General features: G+C 36.2%; 3 protein-coding genes and 1 pseudogene across 13 annotated transcripts in view; 2 read left to right on the top strand and 2 right to left on the bottom strand.

Annotated features, from left to right (window-relative positions):
• Positions 1-5643, bottom strand: part of LOC126876030 (uncharacterized) — a 143037-nt gene extending 137394 nt beyond the window's left edge. The window contains exon 1 of the mRNA XM_050638948.1: positions 5430-5643. The gene's annotated coding sequence lies outside the window, so the exon portion shown is untranslated. The remainder of the gene's footprint in view (positions 1-5429) is intronic.
• LOC126876029 (uncharacterized) overlaps positions 1-23162 on the top strand; it is a 107321-nt gene that overhangs the window by 75986 nt on the left and 8173 nt on the right. The gene's annotated exons all lie outside the window — the stretch shown is intronic.
• Positions 386-23162, bottom strand: part of LOC126876028 (hematopoietic prostaglandin D synthase-like) — a 160854-nt gene continuing 138077 nt past the window's right edge. For 2 of the 11 annotated variants that reach the window (XM_050638940.1, XM_050638939.1), the window contains 4 exons: positions 11996-12293; positions 4681-4839; positions 3556-3723; positions 386-2610 (listed from right to left, as the gene is read on the bottom strand). In XM_050638940.1, coding sequence (XP_050494897.1) covers positions 426-1784 — 1359 coding nt within the window. In that variant the 5' untranslated portion in view covers positions 1785-2610; positions 3556-3723; positions 4681-4839; positions 11996-12293 and the 3' untranslated portion in view covers positions 386-425. Of the gene's footprint in view, positions 2611-3555; positions 3724-4680; positions 5307-5331; positions 5430-6916; positions 6988-9515; positions 9715-10705; positions 10882-11536; positions 11874-11995; positions 12294-13423; positions 14353-23162 lie in introns of those variants that run through there. The other 9 variants (XM_050638938.1, XR_007693872.1, XM_050638941.1 and 6 more) reach the window with 9 other exon arrangements.
• LOC126876033 (glutathione S-transferase-like) lies at positions 20307-21610 on the top strand (annotated as a pseudogene).

Below are 23162 nucleotides of genomic sequence, written 5' to 3'. Positions count from 1 at the left end.
GTATCTATATCAAATAACTTTACAGTTATTTGATCACTCTCGTCACAACGAATCTAACACACACACACTCTCTCTCTCTCTAACAACTCTATCAATTCTCACGACTCTACTCTTCGACGACTCGAAACCTCTAACGACTCTACTCTTCGACGACTCAATTAGCTCTGATCTTCGCCAATACACTCCTGCTCGGTCGTGCTCGCTCTTGCTCTCGTCCTCTCACACACACACACACGCACACTTTTCGGCTCACATACTCTGGCCTCTCGATTGCCACTCCTTGAAATGTGGAACCGTACTTCTGTTTTGACGCTGCTTATCTTTTCTCGCGTCACTGTTACTAGGCGCTCTTGGATGTAAACAAACCACGAAAGACGACGTACACGGTGTTTTCTAATTTCAGCCGATCTCCAATCAAAGCTATTCTACGATATTACAAATATTAAGAATCGAAGATCCAGTGTGGAGAATTTGAAGGGTTGACTCTGAGATTTGAGAGTAATTTCAGAGAATAGAAGCTTAATTCCTGCGATTACTTCCTTCACATACTTCCCCTTTTCGGATCTTGACACTACGCAAATCTCTTTCGGTCGTGCCGTACACCTCGCTGCAATATGTCCAAATCCGCTGCACTCGGAACACCTAACACCTTCTCCCCTCTCCGGACACTTAACACTTAGATGATCCTCACTACCGCAAATGAAGCATCTTCTTTTCTTCATTGCATCTACAGATTGACTGGGCTTCCCGTTCTTCTGGGTTTTAGCCGGCTTCACAATCGACTTTGCTCTGCGACTCTTCTGCTCTTCGTACATCACTAACCTCTTCCTCAACTCTTTGATTGACGTAGCGCCGTACAATATAGCCTTATTGTTCTCGTCGTCTATTATTCCATCCACTATGTATTCCACCTTTGCTTCCTCCTCTTTGTCCACATGGCTGGCTATTTCGAGCATGCGGTACATGTAAGCCAAACATGCTTCATCACTCTCCTTTTTTGTTTCTTCAAGTTTCTGATGTACTTGCCTACTGTTGACTTTCCTCGAAAATTCTTTCACTAGCCCCCTCTTCAACTCATGCCAAGTCCTGGCATGACACTCGAAGCTCGCAAATATTTTCGCTGATCCCTTCAGCAGCTTCCTGGCGTAGACTGCCTTCTGCCCATCCGACCACATGCACGTATCAGCGACTTCCTCGAACGACTCGAACCATCGTTCGACATTTTCACCTTTGTCGCCACTAAACGACTCTAATGCATCTTCGACGTCTCTAAAACTCAATGTCGAACCAACACATGCCCTTCGACAATATTCATCACGGTCCTGATACACCCTTCGCGTATCTCTCTTGTATCCTCTTGCGTTTTTCTTGTCATCTTCATCCTCACTTTCGTCGTCGCTTTCTTCTTCCGACGATATGTCGTTACCATCCATGGCCGCTTGTAGCCGTGCGCGTAATTCTACTTTTCTTCCCGTCGTTTTCAAACCCAAACTAGCGAGGCGCTCCTTCAACTCCTTCGTATTCATTTTCTCAACATCTTCATCTTCGTTACAATCACGCTCAGCTCTCTGTACGTTTCCTAAATCTCGTTGACCGATTAGCTCTTCACCGCCCGTCGATCCCTTAGGATACGATTGTCCAGCCCTACACGCCCGATTCAGCCTTGCAATCAGCACTGACCTCGCACCCGATATAGGGAGGTTCATTCGCGCGAGCTTACTCCTCAGCTCCTCCAGCGTCGAACCCTCTTCACCCGACAATCGTTCGTCCCCAACGTTTGCCATTTTTCACACTACACAAACTTAAACAGTCAACGATATCGTCTTTTACCGCACCGCGTACCGGTAAATTCACAACTAGCTCGAATAGCTCTGTTAAACCGTTTCGTTTTCTGTCTTGTCCAATCCCGGACTAGCCCCCAAAAATATGTAATATCGTGATATAATGTATTTACAAGGAGTGGACAATAGAGATGTTAATCAGACAGAAAATGACGATTGTTGTTCAACCTGAACTATTCACGCCAAACGTACAGAAAACAGCGCAACTAAATAACTAGATAGCGACTCGACTTTTACCAAAACGCAATCAACACTCTCTCGGCAACGCCACTCGCAAACTCTGTCTTCGCTCAACTCGCACTCGGCTCCTCGACTCACACTCTGTTTCTCGACTCACACTCTGGCCGCTGTCGCATTCTATTGCCTTTTTCCTAGGCCCACCGCACACGTGTTCTGCAGACGCTCGTAGCCAGGGTCACGTAGGTCTTTTCCACGAAACTATGCACTTGAAAAGACCGATGACACATTGATGGGCTCGACGGCGCCTCGGCTCTCGCGACATTGTTCATAGTTCGCCCGATATTTCTTAGACCTTTCGTCCACGATACTACATATATGTAGTGGTGTACTGGTCATCTTTTTTCCACACGTTTTTAGCTTTTTAGCTGTTTGTGTATGGGCGCCTAATCAGCCAATCAGAAATAGCCGGTATTCTATGAATCCTTCTCTTCAATGCTCGAAGAGCTGGATATTTATCCAAAGCTGATGCCCCAAACATATACTCGAAATTTTCAAGGGCCGCTGCAAACACGAAGTCCGCCCATGTCGTCTGAAAAAAGGTTTGTATACATTTATTTTGTACCTCCTCTGTTAAACAATTTTTTTAATTTACCTTGAAAAATGTGAAAAATCGAACTCTTAACTAAAGATCACTAGCTTTTTAGGAAGAATTTGGATTTTTATTTTATTGTCAGAATTTAATGGATAATTTTAGAAACTTCAACCTTTGGAGGTATTTGTTAATTAAAAATGACAAAACTGGTATTATGTAAAAAAGAGTAATGTGTATCCTGAATCAATGTCGAATGGAAATTAGACAGTTCTATAAAAATAATCCTTCTCACGATTCCACAACTTCATAGCTTAATTAAATACAATTCTTCGGCGATATAATTACAAATACATTTACAGGAATTGTGTAATATGATAAATATCTCGTTAAAGAAATTGAAATCGTAAATTCCGCGGATAACCAGCGTTTATCATATAGAGACAGGGATTTGCAAAGAATAAAAGTTGTAGAACGTTGAAAGGCGTTGAGAGAAACGTGATGTTATCCCGTTATTCGTTAACGCAACGCAGTTAAAAAAAATCCCGTAGGAAGATTACGATAATAGATAACCTGAGTCGAGTGTTTGTCGGGGGATCTAAAAGATTCTTTCCAGTTGAGCGTCTGAGATTGCAGAGAAGAAAATTTGGAAGCCATCGAATTCGTGATGTCGATAGAAATCTTCATTTGGAATCGTTGTATCATAACGTAGTCTGCTTATTGTCGATAAGACTTTACTAAACTAAAAGTGACTACTAAAAGTTTCTATCCTCTAAATTCTATCTACGATTCTATAATCTAAAAACTGACTTTTGCAAACAAACTGTAACATTCGCTTAACGGAAAGACATACGTATCTTGTTTGTACCCGTCTTTTCACAATGAATTCTTGAACGTCTGTCTCTGTGGTGAGACAAATGCAAAGTCATCTCATCAGTTACTCACCTTGCTCCAAATCTTCAAGAGTATCGACGAGCACGTCGCATATCAACGCATCCCTTTCGTTCCTTCCCATTAGATCGTACTTCCTCGCCAAGTATCGCGCCACAGCGTCAGCCTGCGCTACCGGTTTCCCGTCTACCTCCAGCACAGGCAGCTTTTTATAAGGCATTGCTAAGAACAAACATGGCTCATATGAACACTGTGTAGAGGGAAACGATCGATAGGAAATCACAACACAGCTTCCGAGGCCGTTGCGTTCTTGTGAATAGATGAATCGAAATCATTTCGGTTTTAATCAACATGGCCTAGTAAAGAAATACAGAAATATCTTCTTTCTCCTTTTTTTCTTTTCTTACGATTACGATGGACAGGGTATCGCGTGTTTTTGACTGTTGGGAAGAACCTAAAGTCTTTAAAATCAAGGATAAAAGATAATACCAGACACGGAAAAAATATTAGAAAATGTACACGGTTCTTGTAATGAAAATTGAAATGCAAGGAATATAAATCGAATGTCTCTTGCGAACGTAATTTTGTGTTTTACACCGACAGGATTGATTTACAGACTTACGTTGATTTTTGGTTTCTCTATCTGCAAGCGACATATAAGATTATATCGAAGACTATGCTGCGTAAAACTTTTATTATACTATTTACGATAGAAATGTCGCAACGGAAGATCGAATTTTATGTCTGCTTTGTTCTTTCGACTTTTTAGCTATGTTCTTGTTCATTTCCGAACTGATTTCAATTTTTTATCCTTTTTTTCCGACAAGTCCTAAAAAGTTTTTAAATTAACGAGAAACGTAGAAGTATTTTTGTATTCCTATTTTAAGTCACCTATTTACGGTTTTCTCAAAATATTCGAAATGCTTCGATTCATTGAAAACAATAAAGATTGCAACACAAAAATTCGAGAATCGTAAGTGAATTAAGTTGGTATTCGATAAACACGATATTACGGAAGCAAAACTTAATGAAAAGTTCGACTTTATTCCGTATGAAATTTTACTTTAAGTAAGTTTAGCCTGCACGTGAAACGAAAGTTTTATATACAGAAAAGTTTGAGTAAATGGTAGATATCTGAGAGTTGAACGATGAAAGTAAAAATCGATTCTTCACGCTTACAATCCTTGTATTCAGGCCAGAGTTGTAGGGGGATCCTCTCGTCGGTATACTCGATGCCAATATATGCAAATATGTACCGTATATGTTCGGCACTACCACGGGCATTGAAGTAGATTAGTTTGTAGGTAGGTTCGTCGCTCATTTTCCTTGCTCTGTCAACTTATCGAGAAAAATGTTACAATTAACTCGTGTAATTAACAGACTGTGTGCGTGTTTGTGTGTAGAGAGAACAATTTATTTATACATGGAATAATTCGTATAATACGCAAAATAAATCATTTAGAAGGCTGGAATATGTGTTTTTGAAACAATTAATTATGTGGAAAAATATTTCAAACGAGATATAATTATGAAAAAAATAATAATTAAATGTATGTAAATGTATGTAATAATAGTTAAATGTATGTAAATGTAATAATTAAATGTAATTAGTTGTGAAAAAAATAATAATAAAAAATAAATAAATGTAAAAAAAGAATTAAATGTAATTAGTTTCTTTTTACGCACGCGATATTATTGGCGATATATGAAGGTCAACTTTATTTTTTTAAATAGATATATTTATACATATATTTATAGATATAAATACATATATTATATAGATATAATAGTATATATAATATATATAATAATATAAATGTCGAGTCTGAATCTCTGAGTCCGAGCTCGAGGCGCCCTCCCGGGGAGGGCTCGCGGGAGGTAGCGGTTCTGCGTTGAAGTTCTCCATCGTCCGGTCGCGCGTGGGGTACCTTTATTGTCGATAGTTACACTAGTGACGAGGGCCTCAGGCTTGATAACGAATCCGTGACCAACGGGAGGACAGGTTCCCTTGCTCTAACTCACACGTGCACCACTCCCTGCTCGTAAGACACTCGACTTCCTTCACCGATCAGCTCTCTAGCAAGACTGCTCGTCATCCCAACGACGCCACCGAAACAAGACTCCGGTCGAGTGTCTCAGTACACACGATCCTCCGATCGACGTACGATTGCTATCGGTTTGGATACTTGCGATTGTTTCGTTATGGCTATATTGGGCTCTAGGTTGCAAGGTTAGGGTGTTGTCCTGAAGTTCCAGAGGGGCCCCGGCGTCCTTTCGTCTCCGACTCGGCCATCCTGACACTTACACGTCATCGTGTGTGGCCTGCTGGCTTGGTCTACCCGTCGGGGCTTCCACCACGTAGGCATCGACTCGGCGCTCGTCCTCGGGGCAATGTTTTTCTTCTCGCCGCGATGGACAGCGAGACGCGATGTGTCCCGGCATGTGGCAGTGAAAGCACAACGCTTTTGGTGGTGCAGCCGGTCGGCTTTCCTCCGGCCGTCGGGGGTCCTTCTTCGGTTCCCACTTCGCCCTCTTGCGGCATTCGAATGTCGGATGTCCGTAAATACCGCAGTGGCCACACCTGGTCCAGGGGGGCGGGTGACCTGCCTCGTTTGTTTCCGAAGCTCGCTAATGACCTACACGACGGGGGCGTTGGCCACTTCGTGTATAGGAAGGGCTTCATTTCTCTTTGGAATTGTTTCACCGACGTGATGTCACTCGTGAGCGCTAGTCGCTTAAAACGTTCATCGCGCGAGCCCAGCAGATGGAGGGCGGTGGCGGCGAGTACCTCTTCCCTGGTTGAATTTCGCCACTTCGACCCCAGGAGGGTGATGATACGATTTCCGTACGCTCCTGGTGTTTCGCCGTCCCGCGGTAGTTCCTCGGCTACCTTGATTAGCGACGCGGCTGCTACTTCTTGGCCACCGAAGTGCGCGGCGAATTGTTCCTTAAAATCTGGCCAGGTGAGCTCGTCGCCGTTCATTATCTGCGTAAGCCAATACGCTGCCGGACCCTCTAGGGCACGGTTTAGGGCAGAATACAGTGCGCTGTTTTTCAGGCGGTGGTCCCTCATGAGCAGGCCGACGGCTGTGCACAGGCGGCTGGATCTGCGTCCGCGGCTTCGGAGTTGAAGCGCGGTAGCGATACCCAGGTTGCCCGGTGTCCTTTCTTCTTCTTCTTCTTCTTCTTCTTCCTCTTCTTCTTCCCTAGCGACCGCTTTAGTGCGCGCACGATACTCTTACGATCCCGTGCCGACAACGTGTGTTCGGATGCCACTTCTGATGTCGAGTCTGAATCCGAATCCGAGCTCGAGTCACATTCCGAGTCCGAGCTCGAGGCGCCCTCCCGGGCAGGGCTCGCGGGAGATTGCGATTCCGTGTTGGAGTTCTCCATCGTCCGGTCGCGGGTGGGGTACCTTTATTGTCGATAGTGACACTAGTGACGAGGGCCTCAGGCTTGATAACGAATCCGCGGCCAACGGGAGGACTATCATATAAAAAGCAACAGGATACACGAAATAATATAATTCTGACTAGGACAACATAAACGCAAGAAGTGTTGATATTGAAAAAAATATTTAATTTTGTATATAAATATTTTCATATTTAAAAAAGTTTCCGGAAGCAGGAAGATTTACAAACAAATAATATCATAAACCGAATGTTTCATGATCCTTTTCTAATTAGAGTGTGTGACAGCATGTAAGAACGTTTCTTAAAAATATGACTTATTGCAATTACTTAATCGCAATTATAAACGATTAAGACCTTCTCACAACGAGGCAATCTATCCAAAGTATAAAACTCGTTACACTTGATGAGAAAACAAATCTCTACTTAGGTTTCATTTCGTTTCATCGCGTTCATAAAAAGTGAATTTCTATGAACCCATCGTGCAATTTACTAATTAGGACCATTGATCTCGCTGCAACATAGATGGATAGAAAAAAGCCATTTAAAATGATACAACGTCGGGAAGACAATTATGAAAATTATAAATGGAACACAAGATAAAATTGTTTAAGATTAATTCTTCTTCTTTTTTTTTAATCGCGAGTGTTTGCAAACGAAGTTTCAATCTGTTTACAATGATAGCAATGAGAGGAGGATGTCTATGAAAGTTATAAATGCGATATTGAATAACATTTCTGCGAGTGGGTTTGTTTTTCGTTACAAATGTTTTTTAAACGAATCTGCAATCTGTTGGAAACAACGGAACAGTAACGGGACGACTGATAGGGAAATAAAAAAGATCGCGTTTTATTTGAACAGACAAATCTTTGAAATCTATTCGAAAGTCTATTTGAAATGGTACGAGCTCGAAAAGAACGGTGAATACTATAGAAGAAAGATTAATTAAAATTCTTATTAATCTGTACGCTTTGTATATTAGATACCTTGATCGATGCCAAGATAACAAATTATTATACAAAACAGTGAAGTATCCACGTCTGACATTAATATTGAGTATTACCATTACTGTAATTTAATTTTTAACCGATCCTGAAAATTTCTTAGAACGTAAAAAGTATAAAATGTTACTGTGCATTTCATGATTAAATGCACTGTAATTTAGAAACAGTTATGAAGCGGAAACAAATAATTTATTCAGAATAAGAATTCTACGTAATCATGTTAAAAAAAAACGTACTTATAACGCGTTTAAACTCCAAATATGTAAAGACAATAAGGGAAAAGAATTAAACGAAGAATCGTATTTTTTGTAAATTCACACAAGATTTTATCCAAAAAAAAAAATTGGCCTGTACCAATATTTTCATTTGTCGTTACAAGTTACGAGGGTATTAAAAAATTGGCCACGAATGGACCAGAGATAAGAATTTATCAGACTTGCTCTCGTAAATTTCAAGACGTTGCATCGGATATTCTTGAAAATCTTTGGACAATGGCCTCGATATTTCGCAGCTTCTATCCTCGAAGCGGAAGAACTCGGCGTTAAAAGCGACAGAACTGGAGAAACCCGGTGACCGCGAGCCTTTCACGCTCTCGACAGATTTCTCATCCCTCGTAATCCTCCCGGTGTCACCCAATTTCCACCCTCGTATTGCGATTTGTTGCTTCCAACGAGGCGACACCTTGTCTTGTGATTTCCTTTTTCGTCGCGTGAAACACGACCGAACACTTGTTCAAACACACAATTCATATTTATCTAACTCGACAAAACGCCGTGTCATTGAAACAATAGCATTCTTTGGCTTTTATGTAAATTCCAATAAATTATGATAATGTTCGTGGAGACATTATTGCTACCTATTTTATCTGTCGTGATCCAAATTGATTTGTGGCTACGTATGTATATATATATATATTTGTATTTTCTTTTGTTCTTTCTTTTTAATTTATGTGATCTGAGAATTACATTTCTGAGAGTTCGGTGAAATTCGATGCTTTATTTTTATCAGTAGAATCTTCCTTGTCATTGTCAGAGCGCAGACGTTTACGCGTTTACGGAAAGTTTAAGGATACAAAAATACAGAAAAATGTAGAAAATATGCAAGAATATGTAAAATATCGAAAGTACAGTACTTCTAATAATACTTAGTAGCATGCTTACAAACAAATTTCTTTTGTATTTCTTGAAATTGCGTAAAGATTCGCGGTAATTATCGGATTTTTGTCCTGTTTTATCTGCTTTTTTTATTCGCAACTTATATGAGATATGAATTAATATTCTATGACGTGCGCTCTGTGCCACGAAATGAATTATCTCGCGTTAAGACTGCGGCAATTCTTACGTTTGATATTTCATTTAACGAACAGCCGCGCGTTCCTGAGTTTAAAAACCGCCACTCTGAACTTACGCTGAGAATAATATCAGGAAAAGCGAACGAGAGATGATTAGAAAGAAAATGCGAGGAGCAGTGAGGGGGATATTATTAGACTGCGCTTTTTTGTGCAAGTATAGCAGGATGTTTGGGAGTGTAAAATTTTAACGAATGCGTATAATATGAAAAAATATATGAAATATCCAAGGTATAGTTTTATTAAACTTACTTTTTATAATGCTTCGTAGGTAAAACAATTTTCTATCCAGATTCCACTTTCTCAATTATATTTTCAAAAATGCTCGATAAGGAGTACAATTTTCTACCCAGGTTGTACCTTTCTAATTATATCTTCCAAAATTCTTGATAGGTGAAACAATATTCCACCGACGATTTACTTTTTTAATTGTATCCCCAAAAATATGGACCTGCTTAACGTTTAGATATTATTATTTTTTTCGTTGTTACTTGATACGGCTAGCAATTAAATAGTGAGAATAAGAAGAATTGGAAGTGCCATTTTCGAAAAAGAATTTTGGTTTTAAATTGGAAATTAAATTTGGTTTGGACATATATGACACAATTTGTATGGACAATGAAGAGTACGAATCTACGAATTTCGAGGTAAAAGTATTGATATATGTATCGATATTTCTGGTCGTTACAATATCTCTAATCAATACAAAGTTCTAACTGAATGTTAGAATGTTAAACGTTAAAACGTTTAAAACGTTAAAATGTGTATCGAATCGTTGTAATTCCAAAGATGTCAATTGATATAATGTAATAATAAAGTATAAAGTATAATAAAGTATAAAGTATAATAAAGTATAAAGTATAATTTCGTCTGTGGTATAATCTTTCTATTCCATTTTGTTACGTCGCACCGCGAGCAATATGGCAACCAGATGTCACCGGATACTCGCAGCGTATCCTCCATAGTTTCAAGTACCTTCCATAAATCTCATAGATTTCCTAGAAAAGGTCCTTCAAACCAAACAAACGTCTGTTTCCGAAGAATTTCTAAAGACTATTGTCTACCCCGACTGGACAAGGGAAAGTTAGTTTTTCTCACGTATGCTGCAACTTTCCTCCCACTAACCACTTTCTCTCGAGGGCGGTTAAGACCCTTCGTTAACCAATTGACAACGAAGCCACTTCCTTCACTCTCCTAACTAAAATCGTCACCAACAAATCCGATGGTCCCGTGCGCTAGACACACCCATCCTTAGCTTTCCTCCGAGACAGCATCGTCTCCCAAGACAGTTCTGATTTCACATCCTTCGAACGGTCAATATCCTTCCACCGGGTAGGACACACCCACAGATCAGTCACTCATTCATCTCGTACATATTCTCAACGCGAGAATTGATTGTAATTTCAAAAAATAAATAAAAAAAAAATCTCGTACATACGCACCAGCGTAACTGCCTTCGTTATAAGTTGTTGGAATAAACGGTGAAATATAACTTACTATACTGTGTCATATTCATTTAACCACCTCTTATCTTAACCGAAACAGGGGAACGACTACTTCGCGGCGTCGATTCACCGAATCGTAGCGAGAATTTACGCCTCTCGCTATTGCGACTGCGTCTCTCCGCGAACGGTCGTAACACATTAATCGACAGAAGTACTAAACTCTAATAACATAAATTTATATATTTTCTATTTCCCAGCCACCAGTTTTATAGATTTTTCTATCTTCTGTACTACTTTTATCCCTTTTATTTTTTCTTACATGAGATTATTGTAAATTTAATATCATTTGTTCGCAATATTTGTTATTTATCTTTCCTTGAATTTGAAATTTCGCGCTTCAATGTTGTGTGTTGTTCGACGTTTTATCGAACGATGTTTATCGAACTAGTTTATGAATACATACATAATCATTAAAGAATCTATAAACCTTACTAGTTTGTTTTTACTAAGTTTTGTTACAGAAAACATGTTCTCATAAATTTTCAACTTTAATTTATGGAAATTTATTAACCTTAAACTATAAAATCATTCAATGAGTCTTTCCGGATGTTTTTATGTAGTCATAATTTCACATAACAGCACAGCTCCACCAATAGGATAAGAGTTACGTGGAAGCAACAGGGGGGAAGAAGAACATATATTGATCTAAAGGTTATTTTTGTCTCATTCAAGTTTCTGTTAACCGGCTTGGAAATTTCCTGTGCTTGTTTCGACTTTGAAGTCTTAAAAAAAAAATTGTAAGTAAATAGTATATATATAGTATATATATCCCGAGTCAATGTTTCTCTTTATAAATAATAAACCGTTTAAAAACTATATTTTGTATGTTTTTTCCTTATTCATAATTAAATAATAAATATGAAATACTTCTACAGAAAGCCGACATCCTTCAATTAACCGAACAGCAGATGATTTAAAAATTAGTAGTTGAAAGAAATAAATGTTATTACATGTTCATAATTGATCGATAAATTTAAGTATACAATTAGATAAATATAGTATACTTTATTAAGACCTAGATAAAAGACTTTTTTCTCGTTTCTCTCCTCTTACTTAATCACTAAGAGTTATATAACGTTTATTCGATAATTCTGCTTCTCCTGACCTTTCCACAAATGGTTGTTTATATCTCGACATTCTTGGTATTTTTAATCAAATTTTAATAACAGTACTTTACTCGTCAGAAGTAAATAAAAAAGCTCTAAGTAGTAGCAAGGATTTACTTACCTTTCCTTTCTCGAATCTCAGTTAGCAATGTTGTTCCTCTTGAAAGATTTTCCAAGTTTCCAAGACAATTTCCACGCTGGTAACATTGTATATATTTCAAGTATCGTGAACCACAGGAACTTGTTGAGGCAATATTGAAGAAAGCAAAGAGAATGAAGAAATTGTAGGAACTATGAGAGGCTACTCCTTCTTTCACAACTTATTTTCTCTTCGTTTGGGGGAAAAAACACAAATGAACGTAACGGTTGGGGTTTCATATACGTTTCAGATATCTGCTACTATCGCATGGAGGAGAATCCTGAAAAGAAGGAAGCGAGGAAGAATCAACTTTTGAACGAAACAATACCATTTTACTTGACTAAATTCGACCAGATTATTGGCAAAAATAAAGGATATATCATTCCTACTACCGTAAGATTTTTTATCCAAATTTAATGTTAAAATTTTTAGTCTTTGTGCAAACTGGGCCATGTTGTCCATAAAAAATTATTGAAACTTTGTTGCGACAAGACAGCTTTAATTGTTGAGAGCAGAGTGTATCTTTAAAATTCACTCCTGTTAGTTTATGTACAAATGAATTTGCCAAGATTTTCAGCTTTTAGATAATTATTCATGTATCTTCCTCATCAAGTTTGATAGAAATTATTACTATCGTAATCAAAGCAAAGATTAAGATATGTAAAATCATTTCTCTGGATATGACACTCTTGTTTAATGATTGATAAACGATACCATTCGAAATATCATATTTATATAATATATAATGATACTTATAAGTGTAATCACTTAAGTACAGATATCTGAATTTTTCTCACTGTCACTGACATAGATACGTATTATCGTTCCTTAGATTACTTGACCAGTTTATTTCTTTCATCACTGTGTTATTATATAATAATAATAAATAGTCATATTAAATTAATTTAGTATGATTATGTTGTTTAATAATACGTGTTTCATCGCAAAATATTTAGCGATTGAAGGGCTCATAGGAAACATGAAAGTGAAAGAATACTAGAATCTAGAGTTTACGATTTCAATTTCTTTAACGAGATATTTATCATATTACACAATTCCTGTAAATGTATTTGTAATTATATCGCCGAAGAATTGTATTTAATTAAGCTATGAAGTTGTGGAATCGTGAGAAGGCTTATTTTTATAGAACTGTCTAATTTCCATTCGACATTGATTCAGGATACACATTACTCTTTTTTATATAATACCAGTTTTGTCATTTTTAATTAACAAATACCTCCAAAGGTTGAAGTTTCTAAAATTATCCATTAAATTCTGACAATAAAATAAAAATCCAAATTCTTCCTAAAAAGCTAGTGATCTTTAGTTAAGAGTTCGATTTTTCACATTTTTCAAGGTAAATTAAAAAAATTGTTTAACAGAGGAGGTACAAAATAAATGTATACAAACCTTTTTTCAGACGACATGGGCGGACTTCGTATTTGCAGAGACCCTTGAAAATTTCGAATATATGTTTGGGGCACCAGTTTTGGATAAATATCCAGCTCTTCAAGCATTGAAGAAAAGGATTCATACAATACCGGCCATTTCTGATTGGCTGATTAGGCGCCCATTCACAATCAGCTAAAAAGCTAAAAACGTGTGGAAAAAAGATGACCAGTACACCAGTATATATATATGTACGCTGGCATCGCTATGTTGGTAAATGTTCGATGTTATACGTGTCGTAAAATGTAACAGTTCTATTTAAAAAAAAAATTTCGTGTCTATGAGTACGTTAAAAGTTTAACTATAAAAAGTCTCATCTGAGCTGTGTTCCTTTATGTGAAGGTATTATTGTGTGTAATATTGTGAATTACGACTTTTCCTCTCCGATATTCGTGAACTGAATCACGGTCAACTCAGCTTGAACTAAAATCCTAACTAAAATCGTCACCAACAAATCCGATGGTCCCGTGCGCTAGACACACCCATCCTTAGCTTTCCTCCGAGACAGCATCGTCTCCCAAGACAGTTCTGATTTTACATCCTTCGAACGGTCAATATCCTTCCACCGGGTAGGACACACCCACAGATCAGTCACTTATTCATCTCGTACATACGCATCAGCGTAACTGCCTTCGTTATAAGTTGTTGGAATAAACGGTGAAATATAACTTACTATACTGTGTCATATTCATTTAACCACCTCTTATCTTAACCGAAACAGGGGAACGACTACTTCGCGGCGTCGATTCACCGAATCGTAGCGAGAATTTACGCCTCTCGCTACTGCGACTGCGTCTCTCCGCGAACGGTCGTAACACATTGATCGACAGAAGTACTAAACTCTAATAACATAAATTTATATATTTTCTATTTCCCAGCCACCAGTTTTATAGATTTTTCTATCTTCTGTATTACTTTTATCCCTTTTATTTTTTCTTATATGAGATTATTGTAAATTTAATATCATTTGTTCGCAATATTTGTTATTTATCTTTCCTTGAATTTGAAATTTCGCGCTTCAATGTTATGTGTTTGTTAAGGAAATTCGAGGATTTGGGAATACAAATTATTGACTATATTTCCCACACAACAGTTATACATCTATATTACTCTCTGAAGAACGTCTTGCACGCACGCTGGTCGCCAACCGACTATCCTAGATTCTTCTAACATCTGGCAACAGTCTTTTGTCTCCACTAAGACCTTGACGCCCTCTAACCCTTACACACACACTCTCATGTACAGTGTAAATGTATCACTTCCCTAACACGCCTCCTTACATTTATACTGTACACTTAATTTTATTTACATACTTGTCGAATTAACAAAATATTTAACATTTATCGCTTTATTTACATTTCTCTTATTTTACATTCATCCATGACCTAAACCTTTCAAATTTGTCTCTACACAGTTCCTTCGTAAAAATATCCGCAGTGTTTTCTTCTGTACTTACTTTTATTATGTTTATCTTATTTTCCTTTACGTACTCGTGAACGTAGTGGTAATGAACTTCGATGTGTTTAGAATTTTTTGTAAAAGTTCCGTATTTTGCTATACTCATTACTCCAGAGTTATCCTCATAGATTTTTACAGGGTTATCGTCTACATTTACATCGAAGATTTTCATTAGTTCTCTGATAGTCATTACTTCGCTCACCACTTCCGATAGAGCAACATACTCTGCATACGTCGAGGCTTTTGTCACACACCTTTGTTTTTTAGACTTCCATCCAATTACATTTCCATACAATCTAATTACATACCCAGAAGTCGATTTCCTATCTATATGATCTCCTGCCCAATCAGCGTCCACATAACAATCTATCGTTTCGCACTTTTCATTTCTTTTATAATGTAGCCCTAAATCTCTAGTCCGGTACAAATATTTCAATATTCGCAAGGCATATTTAAAATGTGTCTCGTTACAACAATCTTGAAATCTACTCAGATAATTCACACTATAACTTATAGCGGGTCTGGTATTTACACCAATATACAGCAATGCGCCAATTAAATTCTTGTATCCAATGTCCTCTCTATTTATCTCAGCTTTTTCAATTTTTAAGTTGGTCTCCATAGGTGTACAGTACAATTTGCTATTATGTAATTTATATTTGTTTGTTAATGATTCTATGTATTTCTTTTGGCTTAATCTCATTTCATTTTTTTTAAATAATCATACTCTATATTTATTCCAAGATATTCTTTTACTTCACCTAAATCTTTCATTTCAAATTTATCAGTTAATAATTTTTTTTACACTTTGTATCTTCCCTTTGTTTTTACTACAAATCAACAAATCGTCTACGTATATTAACAAATAAACAACATTTTCTCCCTCTCCATAAGTATATAGGCACAGCTCTATATTGTTCTTTTTAAAACCTAATCTCGTCACATACTTATCAAAACACTCATACCAGTCCCTCGGACTTTCTTTTAACCCATAAAGCGCTTTCGATAATTTACAAACTCTATTCGTTCCGTCCGTATATCCCTTTGGTTGATTTACATATACCTCCGAGGTTACTTCACCATTTAAAAAGGCAGTTTCTACATCCATTTGCTCAATTATTAATCCATTTTGACAACAATATGATAGCAATATCTTAAAGGTCTGATTACTCGCCACTGGAGAATATATGTCATCGGCTACGTTTCTTTGTTGAAATCCCCTTACCACTAATCTAGCCTTATACCTGTCCTCTGATTTTTTTGTGTAAACCCATTTTACATCTAATATTTCTTTGCCTTTTACCCTTTCTACCAATTTCCAAGTTTTATTCTTATAGAGACATTCTATTTCCTTATCCATAGCCCGTTTCCAAACTTCATTATTTTCGCAACAAATCGCCTCCTCAAATGTACGAGGGATATCTACTTTACAATAATTTGCATGCATCTCGTAAATATTTTCCTTTTCTGGATACCTTACTGGAGTTTTCTTAATACGTGTAGATCTCCTAGGAGTGTTTGAGCTTTCAATACTACTATTATTTTCATCTTTCCTACCTTCTAACTCTTCCTTATCCATACCAACCAATGAATAGTTATCTTCGCTATCATTTCTATCTGCCTCTGATGAATTTTCCTCAAAACCGATACATTTAGTGTCTGTCTCTATGACCTCTACATGTCTAGCTATTGTTATTTTCCCACCTAATAAGACTCTGTATCCTACTTCACTATATCCTAATAGAATTCCCATATCTGCCTTCTTGTCCCATTTGGAAACTCTTTTTTGTTCTGGCCTTCTTACAAGAACTTTACTTCCATATAGATGTAGATTTTTAACACTTGGTTTTTTTCCGAAGAATATTTCAAAAGGTGTCTTTCCTTCTATAGTATTCGCTAATATTCGATTTTTCAAGTATGCCGCTGTACAAACTATTTCCGGCCAGTACCTTTTATGTACTTTCGCTTCCGCTAACAAGCAACGCGCCATGTCCATCACTGTTCTATTATACCTTTCCGCTGTCCCGTTTAATTCATGTACGTATGTTGGGCAATTATTTCTTCTTATACCTTTATCCCTAGCAAATTTATACATTCGATTATTTAAATATTCTTTACCATTATCGCATCTTAATATTTTTAACCTCTTGCCCGTTAAATTTTCGGCTTCATTTACGAACTGTACGAAAGAATCAAAGACCTCATCTTTTGATTTTATACAATAGATCCTAGCTATTTTACTATAATCATCGATAAATGAAATGAAATATTTTTCTCCATTGAATCCGGTAGTCTTAAAGGGACCACATACGTCCGTATGAATAATTTTCATTATTTCCCTAGCCTTAGTTCGATTATTTTTGAAAGGTAAGTTATGCATTTTGCTTTCTATACACACCCTACATTTCAAAAGTTCCTTTTCAAATTCATTCGGTATGCCAGTCACTAGCTGCTCTTTACCCAAAATCTCTAAATATTTAAAATTTACGTGTCCTAGCATCCTATGCCATCTTTCCTTTTTACTCATACCACTACGTTCGGCGCTGTTTACTAAGTGCTTCTTCCCTTTCAATATACTTTTTATTCTATATGTCCCATTCTCTTTGAACGCTACAGCTGTAAGTTTATTATCCTCATCTATTACTTTCGCAATATTTCCTTTGGAAATAACCGTATTCTTATTGTCTGTTAGTTTACCTAAACTAATCAAATTTGCGGACATTTCTTTCGCGTAAAATACTTTCCTCATATTTATTTCATTTTGTTTTCCGAATGCTTCAAAATAACTTATAACATTCCCAACTTTTGTCGCTTTTATCGGTCTATTATCGCCTAAATATATATTTACCGGTTCTTTTAGGTCGATAGATTTATCGAAATAATTTATATTATTAATTATGTGATCGGTACAACCGCTATCTAATAGCCACACTATTTCGTTCTTACTTATTTCATTCGTCTCACTGCTGTTTGCTGCGTGCGCCGTTGCTGTCCATATGCCTGCTCTTGAGTTTCCATGCTCGCCCGTGCCGGTTGTTGATTGACGATGAAAGTTTCCACGTCCTCTGCTCGTATTGCCTTTGTTCCCTCTTCCTCTGTTTCGACCACGTGTAGGCCCATGCCAATAGCCGTTACTGCTTCCCGCTTGGACGCCATTTTGACACTCTCTCGCAAAGTGTCCTAATCTTCCACATCTGAAGCATCCTTCCTTTTTTGCAGAAAAGGCGTTGGTTTGCCTTTCTCCTCGATTGGATTTATTTTTCTTCTCTGCTATCTCTATTTTATTTTTTACATACGCTACCGTTTGATCCTCTTCTTTCAATGCGTCTATTATGTCCGCTATGTAGCTGTATTCTTCGGGTAACGTATTCAGCATGTAATTCAGCTTTTCCCTCTCACTTACGTGTGCGCCCGCACCTTTTAATTCATTGATTAATTTCCCAAAATCGTTAAAGAGTGATGCTGAATCACTGTAGTTCTCCAGTCTTATGTTTTCCAATCTCCTTCTGCATACGATCTGCAGTGCCGTCGACTCTTTCAAGTACATTTCATCGAACCTTTTTATTATATCATACGCCGTTTTTCCTTCCCTAACATACTCCAATTGTCTGTTCGATATTGCACTATAAATTATATTAATTGCCTTCAAGTCCTTTTTGTCCCAGTCTTCATCGTCTCTTTCGTTCTTCATTCTAGTTGTAACAACCTCGCATTCCTTATATTTGAGAAACATCGTGATTCTTTGCTTCTACATTCCATAATCCTCACCATCGGATATAGGTATCATGATTTCCGATCTCTCCATTTTAATTGATTCTTCTTTTTTTCTTTTCTTACTCAAGCGTTCCTACGTGCTCGAAGTATATTTTTTCCTCTGAAAGTTTTTTTTCTTCTTTACTGAAAACTCACTCGCAAGATCGTAACCACGCACTAAATATCTTGCAAAACTAGTAACAACGCTCTGCTACCATGTTAAGGAAATTCGAGGATTTGGGAATACAAATTATTGACTATATTTCCCACACAACAGTTATACATCTATATTACTCTCTGAAGAACGTCTTGCACGCACGCTGGTCGCCAACCGACTATCCTACATTCTTCTAACATCTGGCAACAGTCTTTTGTCTCCACTAAGACCTTGACGCCCTCTAACCCTTACACACACACTCTCATGTACAGTGTAAATGTATCACTTCCCTAACAGTGTTGTTCGACGTTTTATCGAACGATGTTTATCGAACTAGTTTATGAATACATACATAATCATTAAAGAATCTATAAACCTTACTAGTTTGTTTTTACTAAGTTTTGTTACAGAAAACATGTTCTCATAAATTTTCAACTTTAATTTATGGAAATTTATTAACCTTAAACTATAAAATCATTCAATGAGTCTTTCCGGATGTTTTTATGTAGTCATAATTTCACATAACAGCACAGCTCCACCAATAGGATAAGAGTTACGTGGAAGCAACAGGGGGGAAGAAGAACATATACTGATCTAAAGGTTATTTTTGTCTCATTCAAGTTTCTGTTAACCGGCTTGGAAATTTCCTGTGCTTGTTTCGACTTTGAAGTCTTAAAAAAAAAATTGTAAGTAAATAGTATATATATAGTATATATATCCCGAGTCAATGTTTCTCTTTATAAATAATAAACCGTTTAAAAACTATATTTTGTATGTTTTTTCCTTATTCATAATTAAATAATAAATATGAAATACTTCTACAGAAAGCCGACATCCTTCAATTAACCGAACAGCAGATGATTTAAAAATTAGTAGTTGAAAGAAATAAATGTTATTACATGTTCATAATTGATCGATAAATTTAAGTATGCAATTAGAAAATGTTTCTTAAGTTTGGAAGAATATATAATCATGCTGAATGTTTTGTAGTTACGAAAGTTGTATACAAACATACATTGTACATACGACTAGTAATGGTACTAAATTACTGTTAGAGGGTCTTGGGTGTATAGAACCATATGGTTAAATTAATACTAGTGATAACGAATCGCGCGAATGTAATTAATATTTTGAAATGCGTTGTTTGCATTAATTGATAGTTTTCTTATAAACTTTTTTATAAACAATTTCATTGCTATAGAAAAAAGATAAATGCCGGTAATATGTCTATCCTACTTAAATAGAAAGTGCAATATTTTGTTATAATATTTGGCGCAAGTTTATACATTATTACATCCAGAAATAATATTCTTTTTATATCTAAGCTATATTAAAATATAAAGATACAAATAGCTATGCGTGTAGTTAGTAGTTGATGCTTTTTACTTAAATTGTCTTATACTTCATAATTTGTAATAATATAATTCTTGTCATCAATGATTCTTTGTTTTTACTTTGTATATATTATACTTCCAGGAAGATGCCGCTCTATAAATTGACTTACTTCCCAGTTACGGTATTGGCAGAACCAATCCGTTCTTCTTCAGCTATGCTAGTATTCCATTTGAAGATGAACGTATCAAAAAGGACGTCTGGCCAGAAATAAAGCCCTGTAAGCTTAAAATTTAAAGAAATTCTGTTTCTTAAATCTCATCTTTCCTAATTTAACTAAAGTAGCTAAATAAAGTAGAACACAATTATGCAGAGTATAACAGAGATTATTGTTTACTCTCCATTGCTCTATAAGATATGTGGGAGAACAATAGGTATTGTTAAGGAGACAATGCCCTTTGTTTGCTGATAAATTATCAATAAATTAAATTATATCTTTCCAAAACAGATAACAGGAAGCTAGATATTTAAGAAGCATCATAATCTGTTTGTTCGATAGAATCTTTGATTCTATTAGTTGTATGTTTTTAGTGACTCCTTATGGCCAGCTTCCTATGCTCGTAGCTGATAGAAGGAAGGTTGCTCAGTCTACAGCTATTTGCCGTTACTTAGCCAAACAATATAACTTAGCTGGAAAGATTGACTGGGCAAATCTTCATATTGATACCACTATTGATACTATTCATGATATTCGTCATAGTGAGTATCCAGTGCTGTTTTGCATAAATCTTATACGAATCTTGATAACAGATAGTACATATCTGTTCAGGTATTTATTAGTTGAAATCCGATTTAATATTTGATTTAATCGAACGATACACGTATGTCAACAATACAAGACAAAGGATTAAAAAGGATTGTAATTCTATCTTCAGTATCATTTAAATTTCGCACAACACTGTATTCAAATTAGTATAACATTAGCGAATAGTATTTAACTGAAAACAAATTTTCAGAAATTGCCGCCTTCCACTATGAGGAGGACGAGAAGGTCAAAGCTGCAAAACGCAAGGCTGCTGAAGAGACGCTGCCGTTCATTTTAGAACGTTTGGACCAGCAAGTGAAGGAAAATGACGGCTACTTCTACGATGGTACTCTCTCTTGGGCTGATTTAACATTCGTTGCTCTGCTCGATTATTTGAACTTTATGTACAAGTTTGATCTGATCGAGAATTACGAGAATCTGAAGCTGCTGGAGAAAAAGGTCCTCCTTCTGCCCAAGATCAAAAACTGGATTGAGAGACGCCCAGTTAGCGAATTCTAAACTTCACGATTGCTTATGGTTTTATAAGCGTTCAAAGATTGCGGTCTTAGTGTGTTGAGAGAATGAAGAACGAATCGTGTTGATGGAAGTTTGTATGGAATATACTGATTGCTTTTAACATTCATTAGTTCCAGTTATTACCGATATTTTTGTCATTTAGTCAGGGTTTTCCCTTTAGATTACGTTGTGATAGAGAACTATTATTTGTGTATTCCTACAGAAACATACGAACTATATAAACTGTTGACACGATGTTGTGCTTTTGTATTATAGAGATAATAATAAAACCATCAAACAGTCATTAATTATGTTTTTTATTATATTCATTAAGAATTGAAGATTACCTCCTTGGTGATCTTGATAATATCGTATTTTACAAATGTTGAACAAAAAAAATGTATGATTATTTTATTTAATACATTATGAGGGTTGCTTTAAAAAAAATACGAGTTACATATTTCTTTGAAAAAAGCATGATTTTTATCGATACAATAATGTTCTTCTGTTATCGCTTTAAAGTTGAGTACTTCGTTGAATACACGAGAGAACTCGCCTACAGCAAACAAGATACGACCGTGTGTAAAGTAATTAATCTGTTTGCTCGTTGCTAGCTACACATAAGGCTTGCGTAAAAAAAAATATGCATTTCAGTTCAGGCGGAGAATTATGTAGGAAGTCATTTTGTCGATCAATAACTTAGTTAATAAAAGATCAAATTTTCATGTACATAAATGTAAGTAACGTTCAAGTATTGATCATTACATACAATTTTTCTATAATTCGATATCTTGGTCACTTACATCTTACAAATGATATATAGATAATATTTATGAGATACATTGGAGCTATCTTTTAGTTAACGCCATTTTTTCTTGTTTTCTCTGTACTTTTACTATTCTTCCAAAAATATCAAAGGATCGATGACTTCAAATTAAACTAGAATTGCTTCGGTATATTGTCAATCAATGGCTATTTGTATGCACATCTATATCAAAGGAAAACCGATTGCAAAATTAATTACCCTTGCAACTCCGCAATCTGAAACTATGTGTGATCGACCTTGAAGATGACAAATCTCAATGTTTGAAGTAGTACAAAAGGATGATAATTTAATTTCGCTTTATCAAACTGTACAAAATTTGTATACACATACAGAAAAAAAACGGAGTTCAAACATTAATCAACATGAATTATCGGTTATTATTGCTGAGTAATTATTAGGATTAGAGCTTTGGGGTATCGATCGTATCGAGTTTTAACTATCGGTTTCCGCAATTTATTGTTTTTCTAAATTATGTCTGAATGGTATCAGTTTTTGAATATTTTATAGTTTACACTCCAACATACTGACGTAAGCTATCGAAAATAATTGTAAATTATGCAATATCATTTTTTTTATATTTCATAATCTAAATTTCAATCTATTTTTTGTATTTAACATCCCTTTTTTATTGTTCGTGTTCCGTCTTGTACGTTCTTCAAAAAATCTTAATTTTTTTTTAGATAAAATCTTGTGTGAATTTACAAAAAATACGATTCTTCGTTTAATTCTTTTCCCTTATTGTCTTTACATATTTGGAGTTTAAACGCGTTATAAGTACGTTTTTTTTTTAACATGATTACGTAGAATTCTTATTCTGAATAAATTATTTGTTTCCGCTTCATAACTGTTTCTA

This window comes from Bombus huntii, unplaced genomic scaffold (genome assembly GCF_024542735.1).
Source record: "Bombus huntii isolate Logan2020A unplaced genomic scaffold, iyBomHunt1.1 ctg00000062.1, whole genome shotgun sequence".
Classification (NCBI taxonomy): domain Eukaryota; kingdom Metazoa; phylum Arthropoda; class Insecta; order Hymenoptera; family Apidae; genus Bombus; species Bombus huntii.
Note: the sequence above shows the minus strand (reverse complement) of the source record. Positions and strands in the feature narration are given on the sequence as shown.